This window comes from Trachurus trachurus (genome assembly GCF_905171665.1).
Source record: "Trachurus trachurus genome assembly, chromosome: 9".
Lineage (NCBI taxonomy): Eukaryota > Metazoa > Chordata > Actinopteri > Carangiformes > Carangidae > Trachurus > Trachurus trachurus.
The window spans coordinates 24,592,046-24,609,904 of NC_139895.1; the positions used below are offsets into that span (position 1 = coordinate 24,592,046).

Sequence of the window (17,859 nt, forward strand, 5' to 3'; positions counted from 1 at the left end):
TACCAGCATGTATTTGTCAATGCTGCGTAAATAAGGCACTAAATACATCATCTAAGTATTTGTATTTAAGTGTATAATCTGATATGTCTCCAATCTATGCTGGTGTGTGTATGAACACACTCACCTGTTCACGTGTCTTGTGCTGTGCTGTAGGTGTGCGTGCCTGTCTATCTCTGTGTGTGTGTGTGTGTGTGTGTGTGTGTGAGTGTGTATACGTGAGCTGGGGTGAGAAAAGCTGCTCTCTGTGTGCAGCCCATGAGTTTATGGCACAGGGGGCTCTTTCATGTGCCCGAGGCTGGGAGAGGGTCTGAGTGGTCGGGGGGCTTGGAGCCAGGGCTCACACACTGCTGCCCACTGTCCAGAGCTCCGGGCAGCCAGTCAACGCCAGGGAGGCCTGGTCCTTCTGCCCCTGCTCTGGGGAAGTGTTTCAGGGCCTGGGGGTGGCAGCCCAAAGTGGCCGCCCAGAGAGAGCCAGGCCCTGTGCCCACTATGATGCCGCCGCTGCAGGGAGGGCAGGGGTGTGGAGGCAGTGCAAACCTGTAGGTGGCAAGTTAGCGTTGACAGCCACACAGAGTGGTGCCACTCCAGAGAGAACTGCAGTATGAAGTGTGTGTAGACTCGGGGGAAATGTAACAATTGCTTTATATGGTTATTTTCTGAAACAGGTATCACAACATGACCTGTTTTAAACAACTTAATGAACTGTTAAGTTAAAATTTAGATAGATATCCATATTATGTCAATCATGAGTAACTATCACTATCGCAAAATATCTTGTACAAATCCTTAAAAGAATATCAATCTGCTACACACAGAAGACCACAGATGATCTTTAAGAGGACAGCAGAACTTTTTAGACATAAAACAGTCAAAGTATGTAAAGAATTTGAGGTTGAAAGGAACACTATACAAACTCCTCTGGTGTTTATTTGGCTTGGGCTCTGGGACATTTCCTCAAAAAGGAAGTGAAAATATGCAAAGCCAAAGCTTCCGTTTTTTTTTTCTTTTCTTTTTAGAAGAATATTTAAGTTTGCTGTGTCTGTCTCTGTCTTTGTCTTGTGATGTCCGCCTCTGCAAAAAAATGGTGATGTCATTTATTTAAATCCTAGGTTGAATGACACTAAATGCCATGTGGTGTTTTCCACATGACCTGATTACATCACACTCAATTGAATAGTTATTGGTTAAAAAAACAAAAAAACTAAATAAGTAAACTATGATTTAAGAGATCAAAACAACAAAATCCAGTGATATATTGATTTTCTTTTCCCTGAACCCTCTCTCTCTCCTCCCACTCCTTGCCTCCCTCCTCCTCTCCCTGTAAGTAAAGCCCGGATATCTCAGGCATCGATTCCCCTCAGGTGTCCTTCCTGTCTCCCTCTTTCCCTCCTTATCCTCAGGAGCCGAAGTGCTTGGTGCAACCGGCGGGCCCAGTCTAAGGTGGGATGAGAGAGAAGGGCTGAGATAACAGTAAGGAGGAAGTGTGGGTGCTGCTGCAACACGATAGCTTCGGTCCTCATCTAAAACTCTGTGACCTCCTCCATGCTCTTGCTCTGCCTCTCTGTCTGTGTGCCTGTCTCACTTTCAAAAACAAATACATGGATTAGAATATGACTACACAGTGTCACACACCCTCTCTGCTTTTTTCTATTGGTCTCTACATGTATCTCCTTCTGAGGTAGGTACACTGTGTGTCAGTAAAATCATGTAATTAGTGGAAGTTTCTTCTTCTTTCTCACTCCTCTCTCTGTATTCTCTTGTTACCTGGCATCACATTCATTGAGATCTGTCAGGACAGCGGTCAAAATCTGCTTCAATTACTCCTCCAGCACGAACCAATCGATTCCAGGAGCCTCTTTATGTCATTTTACTCTGGCCACAAATGACTGTGTCTGATAAAGTGCACTGTGAGAAATAGTCGCAGAGCCTCATTGTGGATGTCAGACGAGGCAAAAGCAATGAAGCGAGCCTGTGTTCAGGCAAGGTGTGTGTGCCTGGGCGCGTGTTTGACCTGTGATCCAGGGGCCACGTTAGCAGCGTATGGATCCAATTGGGCTGCCAGGAAGCTGACAAAGTGTCAGTGGTCAGTCGTGCCACAGGAAGTGATCGATTGTGGGCCTCGAGGGCAGTGAGAGAGCTCTGTCTCTATCTATTTCCTGCCACAGAGAGCGGTGTCTGCTTGAATCACGCAGTCCACAATTTATTATGTCTCTCTCAAATACTGCCAGCTGTTGTTTAAAAGTGTCTTGCAAGAACTCCTTTATTTGTTTAAGTAGCTGTTTTGCCTGGGATGTTGCTTTAAAATTACTGAGTGACTTTTGTGCTGCACAGAGGAAACTTACAGCGGTTAGTGATTTAGCTCAAGAAATATACTGTTTCATTGTTTGTTTCATCTCCAACCCGGTCCAGTGTGTCACTTCAGACCATCCCATCTCTGTTTGGTTGTTTGTTTATATTTTTTCCCACCCTGCTTCTCCAGTGCTACCACCCTCTGCCCAGTAATATTCCACTGGCAGTGAGCTAAACCGGGTGGCATGGTGTGAGAGGTTGGGTGTGTTAAGGCTGCTTTAGCTAAGGAGGCTGCAGCCCCCAGCGCACTGATACGCAGAATGGATTTTGGAAAATTACCAATGTTCTTATGCAAGTCCATTTTAAGAAACATGCTCCTGGCTCACACTTGTTTGTTAGTTCTGGGGAGAAACAAACCTGCCATTATGAGCCAATGGAACTCTTCCCAAAGCAATAACAGTGCGATCCCCGCACACACTCCTCTGTCCCCCAGTTCACATATTGCCCGGACTCCCAGAAGGCCTTCATTGTTGAGGGCTATGTTAGGTGTAGGGTGTTTCTCCTTCCTCCCACCTCCACCCCCCTCTCTCCCACCCTCATACTCATCCATCCTCCCATCCCCCAGGGACTTACCTGTCTGTTGCGTTCATCCATAATCCGCGTGATCTGAATCTTTTTCCTCCCCATCGTCCCCGTCTCTTTCTTTCTCTCCTCTTTCTAAAGAACTTTATGCTTTCTTCTCTCTCCTCTTTCTTCCTCTTTCTCTTCTTCTCTCCCTTCACTCTTCTGCTCTTCCTTTATCTGTCTTTTTTTCTGCTTTCTATTTGTTCCAATCAACTCAAAGATTCCAGCATCCGTACCTGCAAGAAAGAAAAAGGGGTGGGGGGCGGGGGGGGGAGAGGTTGAGCATTAAATGAAATGAAATATGGCAAAATACTGAGAGAAAAAATTATAAAAGTGGCATCATGGCAGCCACAAGGGAGGGTGAAGAAAGACAAAGAAACTGTCAACAATGTTGTGAGAACCGCTGTGTTTTTCACTGTCGATATCATGCAAATCAGTTTTTGCATTTTTTTCCCAGGCACCGACTATGAGAGGAGACAGCGCTGTCAGGATCTCGCCTCGTTCACAGAGAGTTTGACAGTGTTTTGGAAGTGCCGCTAACTTAAACGCTCTAATCACCAACACTGTAACATTACCTCCAGACTGAGAAATACATTTTGTTTCTTCCCACGAAACTGCACTGTATTGACAGTGGAGCTGCCAGACACAGCTTTTTCTACTCTATCTGCAGCTCATCTCCAAAATGGCAGGCGTGAGTCGCAGGATAGAATACAGATGTAAAAACCGTGCTCGGTCTCTGGCAAAACAAAGCCAAAAGGAGAAGAAGAGGAAAAAAAATGCTAAGAGTGATCTTTTGAAAGATAGTAAAAGGACGTTTCTTAGAAAACAAAAATCAAATAAAATTCCAACATGAACCTAATCCAGCTGAAGACACTGTATGCCACCTAAGGAGATTCTGAACGAATGCACTTGTTCATTTACTTGTGCGTGCACAGTTAAGTGTGAGTTTGCGTGTGTGTACCTGTGTTTCATGAGTGGAGGCCAGCAGCTGATGAGCTGGGCTGCATGTGCAAAGACGAAAGCTTGCGCTCCAAAAAGTTTGCGTGAGTGAGCGACTGTGTGTCCGTGTGTGTGTGTGTGTGTGTGTGTGTGTGTGTGTGTGTGTGTGTGTGTGTGCGAGTGTGTGCGTGCACAAGTGTGAGTTTGTGTGTGAGCTTGGCTAAGCCAGAGCTCCAGTGCATCTCTCCAGAGTGCTAAAGTAGGCCAACCCAATCTATCTCAGGGAGGAGCAGAAGAACTGTTGTTGTGTTTTCTTTTGACAGTAGAGGTGATAACGTCCCTCGTTATGCAAATGAGCATCCCATTATTTAAGCTCAGTGCAATGCAGGGGAGCTGTCAGCGCCGTCACATAAAAAAAATCTTCCATCTACCCTGCCTTTTTTTTCTCTACTTTCCCCTTCTTCTCTCTTCTCTCCTTTCTGAACCAGATTTCCGGCACCTGGCAGCACAAGCATCAGACATTGATGTGGAAGACGACACCGCATCACCAAAAGACATGTCAGTCTCAGTCTCTCTCTCTATCACTCTCTCTCTTCTCTCATACACCCTTGCTCTCTTCCTCGCTCTCTCGTATTCTCTCCTTTGCACGCTCCCACACACATACATGCACAATGTAATGCACTTCCTTTTCCCTTCTTTCTGTTTTTTTTTTTCCTAACCTGAATCCATGTATTTATTGAGTAACATGCATGAGAAAGCACAAGAAAGCTCTAAACCCCTGAGGTGAGTGCAGCACATTTCTATGCACTTGACCTCTTTGTGCTCGAGAGTAGGACATTGATAATGAAAGTGCGTAATAGGGACATCCAGGCATACTAGTAATAGTGACAGACTAAGGCCTGTAGCAGTCATGCATAACAGTAGATGTGCAACAGAAACAGTTTCTCAGTACTGGCTGCTCAAAACCTGTAGTACAGTAGCGTTAAGTTTAATCAGTTTTACAACTCAACGTTTTCTAAGAAATAACACCACACTGATTAACATGTGTTTCATAAGATTCTCTGCCAAAAACTTTGAGCGCACAAAAATGTGAAAAAAAAGTGACACAATACAATTTGAACAATGATGAAATGCATGACAAAAAACTTCCTGAGTTGATGGTTTGGAATACGCCCACTTATGGAATAAATGAGATACTAACATAAATGCATCATTTGGCAGTTAGGACAGCAGTCGGACTGCACCATCATAATAATAACAAGATCTAAAATAACTCTGTGGCAGCTCTGAAGAGGCTATCCAAAACACATTTTAGCATTGCTCTGCGCAAACACACCCATCCATAGACAGAAAAACAAAGAGCTGCCCTCTGGAAGAAAACAAAGAGGGATGTTGTCAGACAAACTAGGATTACAAGCCAACACTAAGGCGCTTGGCACAAGACAGCCAGACAAGGATATCAATCAAGCCGGCGCACCTCAATCACAGGCTGACAGCATCATCCCCTCCCAGTCTTTGTGCTCAACACTACCCGGCCCCGGCATCGCTCCAAACAAGGAGGCGTTACCTCCGTGATCCCTGCCTCCTGGCCTCCACCTCCTCCTCATTCCTCCCACAGCTCACTGAGCAGAACTGAACCTCTCAATGTCAACACCCGCTGGGGCAACACCTTAGGCCTTACGTAACATTAACACTAAGACTAAGCCCGTGTCCTGAACATTTAATCCCTGCATTTGGCTCCCAGCACCAGCCAGCGCTCCCTGAGGTGAGGATCTGCTGCCGCTTAGCCCGTGCCTCCCTGCCTCAGGCCCCCCCCTCACCCCCACCGATCCCTTCTCACTCTTGTCTCCTCTACCTCCTCCTACACAACGATGAAAGTTCCCTTGCCTCCGTCCCCACTTCTCAACCCCCCCCCCTCTCCTGCCACCATCCCCCAGTCTTCCTCACACCCGCCCCCGTCCCATATGAATGCCAGGCAGCTCCTGGATAAGAACTGAGTGCCCACCTCCTCATCAGGCTCCCTTCCCTCTCCTTCTTCCCTCGTGCTGAACAGAGCATCAGTTAACAGATTACCACTGAATCAATCAATCCAATTAAGCCTCGTGACGCCAAGACAGTGAAGTGGAGGGAAATGCAAGAAACAAGCACGGCTTAGCGAGTGTGGTCAAGTGGCAGAGGGCAGTAATCCTCAGCAGGAATTTTTCACAAGCAACTGACAGTTGACCTTGAGAGTGCAAAAGAGGTGAGAAAGTAACAAGAAGCGAAATGAAGACGCGTAGTGAGAGACAGAGGAAAGTACTAACAAGCTTGCACACATTAAGCCAATTTACTAATTCCAAAGTAAGTCGTTAGGAGAGAGGGAATGAGCTGTGGAAAATGAAGAATACACAAAAGAGTTTATTTATCTTCTCTGTGGAGTCTGACTAATGCTACGCCTGTGTTCACAGTGAGCTGGTAACTGGACGGAGACCGGAGGAGGCGACTGCTGAGGTCAGAGAGCACGTTGGCACCAAGCAGGCAGAAAGACAACGGGTGCTCCTCTGCTCGCTTTATATCCTGGGTCCCAAATCTCTGTGCTTTTGAATTGGAGAGGTGACAATGAAAGAGACGAAGAGTGGAGGGAGGAAAACAGAGAAACGGAGAAAAGAGAGAGAAATGGAGTGAAGCATAAAGAGGAATCTTTTGAACAGGCACCAGGCCTCTCCAGGGGGAGGGGAAGAGCTGTACCCACGACCCTCCCATCTGTTAAGCAGACGGACGGAGAGAGAGGGAGAGAGAGGGGGGGGGGGGTGAAGGTTGGGGGAGGATGGGAGAGATGGAGAGGGAGCAACGATTCAGCACATAGATCTAATGAGCATTCTCTCTCTCTCTCTCTCTCTCTGTCTCAGAAGTGGAGCTGAGAGGACGATGAGAACATATACACTCAGTGCACCACAAGGCTTGATTCTAGGTCGCCTCTCTCCCAAGTGTTTAGTCACTAAAAACTAATATACAGCACATGGCGCTTTTTCACATTCTAATAGACGGTCTGTAGGGTGCTTGTTAATGTGGCTTTGTTATTCAGGACAGACAGAAAGACGACTCCTCTAAACCAAGGGGACGACAAAAAGAGGAACTTTACCTTGACTCATACTCTGGACTGATTTGTCACATTGAAAGACAGCTGCAGAGTCGTTGTGCGTGAGCAGCGAGAAGGGACGCACAAGAATTTCAGTTCTAAGAACAAAAATTGTGCACGTTTCAGAGAATTGTTAGGGAAAATGTTCAAAATGAAAGTGCCACTCCTGCAAACGCAACATGTGTAGAATCTGCTGATACTGATATTCTCAAATCCTAATTCTACATGTAACAGCAAATTGGGGAAGGTGATTTATCTTGACAGGATTGGTGATGTTTTTCCAAGAAATTCCACCTCAGCGGCACATGGTACATCTGCAACACATTTGGTAATAGCATGTGTCCTGAAAAAAAATATGTATATAACGCCAGTATCCCCTATCCTCCTAGGAAATGTGGTTGTAAGGATTTGAAATAACATATTACACTGCAGTAAGTAAACCTTTTAGGAGGTGTATGGTACATTAAATAAACGCTCTCTCTTTTAAAATAAACTCCCATTTCCTTGAAGAGCAGGATGAAAAAAAAAGCGCTTTAATATAGTTTTCCAAATACAATCTGAATGTCAGTACACACTCACAGTGCTCCATTTTCACTTGAGCATTTTTGTTATGTAGAATTTTTTTTAATCAAGAACATTTTTTTAGGAGTAGATCGTAGATTTTTGGAGGTTTCTTCTTTGTGTGTGTATTTTTTTTTTTCTTCGAGTGCACATGTGCCTGTACACACGTGTCTGTGTGTTGTGAGTGCATCCATGTGTGTGTGTTTGTGCCTTTGATTTGGAAATAGTGGCACACAGCACTTTATCTCCTGTAAGGATGGATGGAGATGTACCAGCATAAATGAGAGGAGGGGAAGGATCAAGCGAAAGAGCCAGTCGATGGCCAGGCAGGATGGGAACAGAAAAATGTGTATCAGTTCTCATTGTGCCTCTAATGTCATTACAGGCAGTGACTCCTCTATGTGGCACGCCGCACTCCCCATCTGTCAGAGCGAGATAGGCAGGGTGACGAATGGCTATCACTGCTACTTCCTTCAACCCCCACCGCCCCCACCCGCCCCACTCTAATGTCTGTATCTTTTTGGAGTGCTGGGGGAGAAGAGTGACCTAAACCTGGGCGGTAGCCCATGCGTAGGTGGGCCTCCATGCCTCTGAATCTCAGTAGATATTAGGGCTAATTTAACGTGTTAGCAGCTAAAGAGATTAGCAACATGTACATCTGGGGATTAGAGTGATAGTCTTGGATCATCTTATAATGTGTTCATTCCTTTTTTTTCCCCCAGTGAGCATTATAGCTAAACTTGAATTTGAGAAGCTGCTCTGTGTGTGTGTGTTCCTATGTGTGTTGGAGGATATGTCTTCACCTGTCTCTCTCTATTAGCTCATGGTTTAGTTGGATCATTAGCGAGACAGAGACGATTTCACATGTATTCTATTTTCAATCTCTATGTGCTTTAGAACTGAGACACCTGTCTATTGACGGGAGGGAAGGGAGCCAATAGTGTGTGGTTGGCACTCGATTTATAAGTGTGATTGACATTATGGAACAAAGTGTATTGTATAAAGTAGCAGCTCTACAAGATGAGCTCTCAATTCTTTGCCAACCTCAGTCCAACCAATTTCTAAACTTAAAACTTCATACTTCAACTTTAAACTTAATTGATTTTCAAACTAATGAGACTCTGTCAGCGCTGTTTCCCCTCTTATCCCTCAATCCAACAGCTCTGCCCCCGGGTCTTGGAGGACAGAAAGACAGGAAACACATACACACACACACAGATCAGCGGAAGGATGTGACATCAACGGGCACAGACAATCAAAGGTGCTAAAGGTGCTTCCTTCACCAAATCACTCACATGTTAACAGAGCAGGATTCAAATCCAAATCATCACTTTCCCCTTTTATGTCCAATGGAAAATGATGAGAGCCAATAAACAGAAGCTAAATGTTTTCTGAATATAAAATACTTGAGGCCTTAAATTGAGTTCTCTAACACGTATCTCTTTATTTGATTTGACATTGACTCAGAAACTGCATGAATTTTGACTGAATATAAATTGTCTTAACTATTGAACAGATTTACAAGTTATAAAAAATAGTTTCCAAGTTCAAATACTTAGGTAATGCATCCCAGTGATGGGAGTTGCACAATTTGTGGTTTTTCAGACTTTTATAATTCCAATAAAGGAGCAATTAGAGGAAATGCAGTTGTCTACAAAATGCAGAAGAGGAAATGCACAAGAATCAATGTATCAGCTTTTCATGTAAAATTATATATTCATATACTTTTTGTGCTGTAAATGTATATGAAGTATTTTTATTTTAAATTAAAACATTTAAATAGCTCATTTAATTGCTAAAGATCTGACAATCCACTCACGTGAGTGTTTTTGGATTTAGATATTCCTTCTATTTATTAGAGTTTTGCCTGCTGCTTTGTCGTGACTGGTTATCATAGTGAGCCGGTGGAAACGGAGGCAGAGGAGAGCATAGCCCTGCCCTTCGTTTGGGCAGCTGCACGTCTCACTCAGCACCAGCAAACAGGGGCTGCAATGGAGATAGGTAGCCATCCGTCAAAGCCAGTATGGAGACAGGTGAGAGCCATCTTTCCATAGCCCATTGCTGACTTCCCCAAGGACAAAATGACTTGACACGATGTGTCAACCCCCCTCTTTGAAAGGAGGCCAAGGGCTGTAAAGCCGCAGCTGCTAGGCCAAAGGCAGATGAGCAAGAGGGCACACATGGAAGCGAAGCGGAGCTAGACAGGGATAGGGAGGAAGAGTAGCCTTCATGGTTAAAAAGGCAATCCCTGTTGACTGTCAGCAGCTTTTTGTTGTGACAATGGCTTATATAGCCATGAGTAATAAACAAATAAAATTAGCGGACCGCAATGACCAACTTGCCACACACATACCCTTGTGCCAAGCTGGAAAAAAAATGTATCAGAAAAAAAAGGAGAAGAAAAGAAAAAGCAGAAGCAAAGGCGAGCCACAATTTGGAGAGGCCCCGGAAAGGCTGGAATGAATCACCATTTAGTGCATTCAGTCTTTCCATGGCATGGGCATAAGGAGGGGCAATGGACGCATTCAAGGATGAAGTAGCGATAGAAAAGATATCAGAGAGAGAAAAAAGAATCAACTTAATAGAGGTGACATGGTACAAGGTGGAGGGGACAAAACCGAGAGGTGCTGAAATGGTTTTGAATATGGAAGTGGTGCAGATTGTGGTGATACACACATCTGATGTTTAAACATAAATAACCTCACTTAAGTTTCACTTTATCAACATTGTCACATTTTCTTTCACTTCTTCCTCTCTCTCTCTCTCTCTCTCTCTCTCTCTCTCTCTCTCTCTCTCTCTTTCCAGTCATCTTAAAGTCATTTACAAAGCTCTGCCGCAGGTCATGTTTTCCAGTCAGTGTAAACCACTGTCTCAATTCACATGTTGCCCTGTGCGCCGCAGGACCCAGGTGTAACCAAGTGCTGGCAGCAAAGGGAGAGGAACAGAAAATAAAGACACGGTGGATCAAATCATTACACACTCCAAAGTGTTCCTCTATAAGTGCATGGATAAGTCATCCCCTGCTTATCTATTATGTTCATAAAACAAGCCGCACCGTAATGAACAATGAACCAATGCGGTGGAATTGCAGTATAAACCCTTCAATGAGTGTCTGCAGCCCCCACAGGAACAGCCGGGAGTCATGTCACTAAGAACACAAAGCACTGACATATTCACCCAATTATGTTCCCCGCCGAGTATGACAATGTCTCAGGATGTTAGCAATGTTCTCCAGTGGGGGGAGAAGGGCAGAGAGTGTGTGTGTGTGTATGTTCATGTCAGAGGTTTGAAAATGAGGCTAAGGACTCTTTGCTGCATGGGCCACACTTGCTTATGTTTCAAGCACAGTAAACTTAACAGTAGTCGCATTGCCCTCACTCCCCTCCTCCCTGAACCCCCTCACCACCACACACACACACACACAAAAATACACACACACCACACAACCCCACTCTGTATCAACACCAGACATCATGGTTTAGACGATCTGCTGATGATTTCATCACACCCCCACCCCTTTACTCTTTCTCTTTGCCACAGCATTCTAATCACCCTAATTAAAAGCTTTGTTCATTTAGAAATCTCTGATGACAATTTGTTTCACTCTACCCTACAGCAGTGGTGGCTGTGAAGAGAGGAGAATTAAATTTGATCTTCTGACAGCAATTATTAAATGCTCCCTCCTGGCCTCAATTAAGGCCTGCAGGCTAACGCTAACATGGCTAACCCTCATGCAACCACGAGGTGCCGGCTCACTTCCTTTTTCTTCACCAGCTACATTTTGTCATCCTTTTTCAGGGTGTGTGTGTGTGTGTGTGTGTGTGTTTGCGTGCGTGTGTGCGTGTATCCATGCTTGTGTGTCAACTTGTTGGCTGTGGAAAAGCGCGCTTGCTTTTGGATCGTTATCTGTTGTGCGTACTTACTGATGGGAAGAGGTAAATAAAATGATTTCCCTTTTTTCGATTTGGTGTTGTAACTAAGTCAGCATGTGGGGAATGGAAGACCTACAGGGAAGTTGTGGAATTTACTATTTTTCCTTGTCTCGCTTGATCAGCAATTTTGGGTTCAAAAACGATACTATTACGTCAAGTGATTATTTTTAAGTTGAGACCATAACAAGCAAATACTGAAGCGTCTAAATTGGTGACATCCTTTCTCTTCTCTACTTCTCTACTGTTATGATGAAAGCCTCAACTTATTTAAAGCACAAAAAAAAAATCAATAAAACAAATAAAACGGTCACTTCTCGTAATTATCATGAATCACACTAACTGTTTAAGATCAGGTTCGGCTTTATATGTGTTTTAAAGGGAACAAAATTAACCTTTAATATGCTGCTACAAATTGAAGACAGTGAGGGACACCAAACAACACTGCCTCTCCCTGTTGTTGTGACACCCCAACAACAGCACATGTCATGGTCGCAGCCTTGCTGAGCTGAAGTGAGAGCCACAGCTCTGCTTTGAGTCTAAGCACAGCGTGTGGGTAATTTGCAGAGAAGTAGAAGGTTGCACACTTCAACAAGGATGTCCTTCATAGATTCGACCTTCTGTTTTTTCTTTTCTTTTTTTTCTCTCCTCTTCCTCCGGTCCCTGTGCTCTGCTAGGAAACCGAGTAACCTAGATCGTAGAGGAGGGAGAGAGAGAGGGATTGTGACAGAGAAAGAGAGATAGAGAGACACTGAGCTAAAAGAGCAGGAGGATAGATTGAAGGTAGACAGAGTCAGACTTTGACACCGCACCACAAAAAAAAAAGAAAAAGAAAAAACCTCCACTACAATGATGTCATGTTCACTCCTCTTTTTTCTGGTTACCACAAGCTGATTGTGCTGATTATTGGTGAGCATTGTTTCCCTGTTGACGCTGCGCATCATTAAACAGAGATTGTTCCACTGTTAGTGTTTGTTTAAGCAAGGGCGGTATAATGTTTCCAGGCACTTTCTCTTCACCACAGATGCAAATACACACAGACAAACACACACACACACGCACACAGACAAACACACACACCCACACACAAAACATAAACTTGAGACGCAAGTTGTATGCTCTGCATCTATAATTAATGTTACCTCTGTGCTTTGTTTCAAGTCAAATTTAGGAACTTTCAAGCCTAAAGAAAGCCAACTAAATCAAAAAAGCAATGTATAACGAACACTTTTACTCTGTTATGAAAAATGGATGTAACATATATAAGAATATAAATCTTTTTCAGCATATAGTTTGAACTCTTCTACTCTCACGGTACTTTACAGTTCCCAGGGGAATGCTGGTGGGCTGTGGGGTGTATGAGGCGAAGGTTTGCACGGAGTGTGGAAGGCGTGTGGCGGCATACGGTACCTACAGATCAGCCTCTGTTTAGGGGAGTGGCCCCACCAAGGCCAGACCCGGGCCAGACCCAGTCCAAGCCTCTCATTAGTCATCGGCTGGGTGCCGCTTTCCTTTTTGGAGTGGTTAAGGGGGAACCGGCGAGGGTCTGGCAGTTCCACTGTACTCCACTCCCAGCACCATCACAACCCGACCTCATCAAAGCGAGCGCTCGTAATTTGTCACAGAAAGCAGCCAATTAACATATGTTAAGGGAGGAGGGAGGACGAGAAAAAGGGAGGAGAGGAGGGGAGGGCGAGTGAAAAAAGATAGCGTATGATTAAAGAGTCTGCACAGCTGCACAAAATCAAGATGGCAAAGAGAGGTTTGAAAGAGACCTCAGACCCAGTAATCTGATAAAGCTTACTGTTACTTAACCCCCATAAGCAAGAGAGAGTGGGAGAAGGAGAGGGGGGGTGAAATAATAGAGACAAACAAATATTAAATTACTGCTGTGAAGCTACAAGCTTTGGCAGAGTGCCTCTGCTCTCAAGATGTGGCTACAGTGAAGGCCACTGTATCACATGGACATGACCCCTCTTGCCAAAGCACTACTGCTGTTTGACCACGTTCTATTTTTAGCTCAGCGCTCACCATTGTGCTTGACGTAGTTCACAGTTTTGCTTAAATCTGCCAGAAGCTTCTTTTTTTTTCTCCCTCTCTCTCTCTCTCTCTTACTTTTTTCTATTTTTTTTATCCTCAAATTTCAACGCCAGGTTGCACCACAGCAATTTAGCTCCTTTTCTCATAAAACAAAAAGGTAGGGTTTTTCATTTATATTTCTGTCATAAAGTCTCAGACAAGTTGCTTACATTCTGACTTGTTTGTTTGCTTTCAAATTCTTGTTCCTCATGGTTGGTTTTTAACATGCAGTGTGTGGTTATTTATGCATGTGCGCACACCTGTGTGTCTGTGTGTGCATTTTACGTGTCTCTTATTGTTGATGTTGTTGTAGGAACATCTTGTGAAGTGAGTTGTGTGATATCTTGCCTTGTTGTTGGATACGGTGGCAGGCTGAATGCATTAGCAGTGCACGCCGATGCCATTCTGTGTTCTGTTGTCTCTTAGCCACCTCTGCCTTGTCTCTCTACAGCGACTGATCACACGGGCTGACAAGCAAGTTTGGGTCTTCGTCTGCTGCGCCATCCCGCGCTACGTGGGCTGCGACTCTTTCAGTGAGCAAAATAAGAGAGGCGGGGAGGAAGCTTTAAACAAATTTGAGTGATTTTGGAATTGTACGTCAACTCGTGGGGAAATCCCCCTGAATAAAAAAGGCAGCAAACTTGAACAACAATTTTGTATTCATAATACAGTTATTTGAAAATAATATAAATAATAATTATTATTGTTATTATTTCTAGGAGTGGCGTTGTTGAACAAATTTTGACTGAATGGATGAAAATGGAAAGCAAAACCACAAATGGCTGACAGAAAAGCATTCCCTACCCTATATATAAATCATGACATGTTTTTTTCCTCCTCTTCCTCTCTCTCGCACTCTTATCCTTACCATCAAACGTCAATCGTTATTTATTTATTTTCCCAATTTGGGAAGTAAAGGGCTAGAGTGGAGGAGTGGAGGGTGAAGGCGTGGGGGATGGAGAGACGGCGGACAGAGGGGGCGGCGGCAAGTTGTGTTTGGTTCACAAGACTCACTGCTTGGCTGAATTTTTTTTTTCTCTTCTCTTCTTCTCTGTGTTGCGAGCTGGTGGTTCAGTGAAGGACCTGGCTGCCTGGAGTTCCCCCCCACCATCCCGCCACCCCCCATCCTCCACTCAAATCCCTCTGCTGCGAGCACAGCTGCACCGTTCACATAACCTCGCCTGCCCCCTCCTACTCCCCACCACCGCCACCCGCCACCCCCAGCTAATGATAGCAGAGCACGTCCCCTCCACAAGGCAACAGCTTTTTCCACTTCATGTACATACACACAAACTTGGCACACACACACACATACGCACACACACACACACACACACACAAGAGCATCGGACACACGCACAAACTAGTGGGCACATCATATCCCCTTTCCTTCTCTTGGTTCCTTCCCTTCAATTTTTCTCATATCATTCAATTTCTTCCCCTTCTCTTCACCCTGAGAAAAATCCCCTGGTCTTATGACCCAAGGAAGGCCTGAGAACATTTGCCCCCCCCCACCCCCTCCGCACACACACACACATACACACTTAACTCAAAACTCCCCGTTTTTCTCCCTCTGTACAACTCTGCACAGCCAGTGACCTGCATCACAGCTGTGTGTGGGAATTCGTGCGGGTGGGTGTGTTTGTCGGAGGGAAGAGTGAATATATGTACGTGCACATACCTGCGCACGTCAGCGTTCACACTGCATATGCTGCATGTACATTGCTCCATTACTGCATGTGTTATACATTTACTTTAAGTACATATTTCTGTTGCAAACGTGTGTGTGTGTGTGTGTGTGTGTGTGTGTGTGTGTGTGTGTGTGTGTGTGTGTGTGTGTGTGTGTGTCTATGTTAGCAGAGGAGGAGGGAGGAGGTGAGGGCAGCTCTGGGGTTCTGTTGCGCCTACTGTGCATTATCCCAAATAAACAACTCATTACACGTGTACTTAACCAAGGGGAGCTGGCGAGCAGTGGAAGCTAATCCCCGTTATCGTTCCCACCGTTTCTCTTCCGATTAGACTACAGGGAAGAGGAGCCCAAGAAGGTAGGCTGTTCTGTGCAGGAGGAGGAAGAAGAGTGGAGGAGGTGGAAGGAGAGAGGGAAGAAAGACGAGCATTTGAGTTAACTTCCCACAAGTGCCTTTCTTGCTTATAGTATCCTTTCTAACTCTATATTTCTCTCTCCCTCTCCCGCTACCCTCTTGCCTTCTCTCCTTCCTTCTCCCTGTGGATTTTGCACTGCTCTTCCTTGTTTTCGACCATCTCTCAGAACTGGGTCATCGACAGACTGTGCGGCAGCATTTTGAAGAACATGGGAGGGAAAAAAAGCGTGTTCTTTCTATGAGAACAATCCAAGGCTTCTTTAACAAGTAGCCCGCTTATCAAATTAAGCTGTCAAAAGCACATTAATAACAGGCAGCACAATTCCCTTCACAGAAAAAGGGGGTGGGTGGGTGGGGGGGGCAGATTCAAAAAAGAAAAAAGAAAAAAAGAATGATTTCTCTTACGCTGTGTAAAGACACAGTCCACCAAGGGCAGTAAAGCTTTTCAAAGATTTCTCCCCCTTTCTCTCACTCTCTTTCTGTCCCATTCTTAATATGATTATGAGGCCTCTATTGTGAGGGGCCAAGATATGCAGAGTGCCACTCATTTACAGGGTTAACAATATCTCGGGCCAAGACTGAGATGCAGCAAGGATGATGCTCCTGTTGAAAAGAATTACAGGCTTTACATGGACTGTTTATCCACTTTTCCACTAGCCCCACTCAAACACTTGTGCTAGGTGACAGTTAAACAGATAGAAGAGCATCTCACAGAGAAAATGTAGACTCAAGAACAAATAATTAGATGGTTCAATGAAGTAATATGATGCCATGTAAACCATAGGCTGTTATCTGCCCACATGAAACATTTGCAAATTAGTTTGACCTTAGATAAGCTAAATATTTTCATGCATAAATGTTTCACAGACAGATTATGACTCAGTTTACTTTCAAATTTAATATTGTTATCAATATAGAAATAGTTTGTATATTTTTTTCGCTTTTGTATTGAGTGGTCTGTAAATAAATAAAAAAAACTCTCATACCCTTTAAAAACGTGAAGCCAGATCATCCTGTAGCTAAGTGAGGGCAGAATGTGAGGGAAACAGTGTTCAGCAGTGAGGCAAAGAGAGCAAGATAACGAGATGCCGGAATGAAATTAACAAGACGCCTCGGCATACAGCAGAGAGGAGAGAAAACCACCCTATGACCTTACAGTCATAGACTAAGTGTCAAAAAAACACAGTTCTCAGTTTGAAGACATTCTCTTGTGTTGCCATTTTGACACTCCTCTTGAAGCCTTATAGGCTCTTCAGTATTTGTGAAGAGAAATTAACATGTATTTTTTTTTTTTTTTTCATTTTTTAATAGTACTTTACAAAATCTGACAGTGTCAGATAAGGCTGCTCATGCTGAGCTGCAAAGCCCTTTTGTATTTTACTCTAGAGACTGATTTCCTCACACCCTCAATTTGAGTCCCATCCTGTTTGCTCGGCCCCTGAGGGGGTTGCTCTGTCGTAGCCTAGAGAGGGGCCGGCGGTGGATGGATGTGACGTGGAGGCACTGGGACTCTGCTGGAGGGAGGCTGGAGCCACGACAGGTATCCCCCGCACTTCCTCAGCTATTTATAAAACCATGAGTCCAGCGCAGGGCCAAAAATAAGACGGGAGGCCATTTTTATCCCAAATCATAAAGGCAACTCCCTCCTTTACTCACACACAAACACAAACAGTAGGATCAGAAACATCCGACCTCAGCATAAGAAAATCATTAACAATATATAATCATTAACAAATGAAAAAACTCCTCACTAGACAATGAAACCATCTCTGTCCTCCTACTGAGCATGCTCAAATGTGCATATCCCCACACACACATACACAGCAGACAGAAGTCAATATCAAGGCTGAGCTATTTCTGTAGTGAGCACTATTTAGGAAGTGTGGGCTGGGTGCCAGTATTCTCCTCAGTATTGTCTGGGCGTCATTGCACTGCTGCTGTTACACAAACTCACCTCTTTCCTCTCTCACCCGCTCCTCACCCTTTCTACCAAACCCCTTGTTCCATTGTCAGTACTCTCTCTCTCTCTCTCTCTCTGTTTCTCGTATACACACTCGCACACACACGCACGCACGCACACACAAGGTTATTTGTTTTTCCACTGGGTCGAACCACAGTGCCAGGTGAAAGCATCTATTGGCAGGATAAAGAGAGTGGCTGGTGTGAGATCACAAGGCCCCACTCTGCCCAGCAAACCTTGAAGTGAAGCGCCGGGCTG

The 17,859-nt window shown here is 44.6% G+C and overlaps 1 protein-coding gene across 10 annotated transcripts in view; it reads right to left on the bottom strand.

Annotated features, from left to right (window-relative positions):
* The window catches only part of mef2cb (myocyte enhancer factor 2cb), a 73,485-nt gene that overhangs the window by 38,542 nt on the left and 17,084 nt on the right, over positions 1-17,859 (bottom strand). For all 10 annotated transcript variants that reach the window (XM_083979418.1, XM_083979414.1, XM_083979417.1 and 7 more), the window contains one exon: positions 2,923-3,149. In XM_083979418.1, coding sequence (XP_083835544.1) covers positions 2,923-2,976 — 54 coding nt within the window. In that variant the 5' untranslated portion in view covers positions 2,977-3,149. The remainder of the gene's footprint in view (positions 1-2,922; positions 3,150-17,859) is intronic.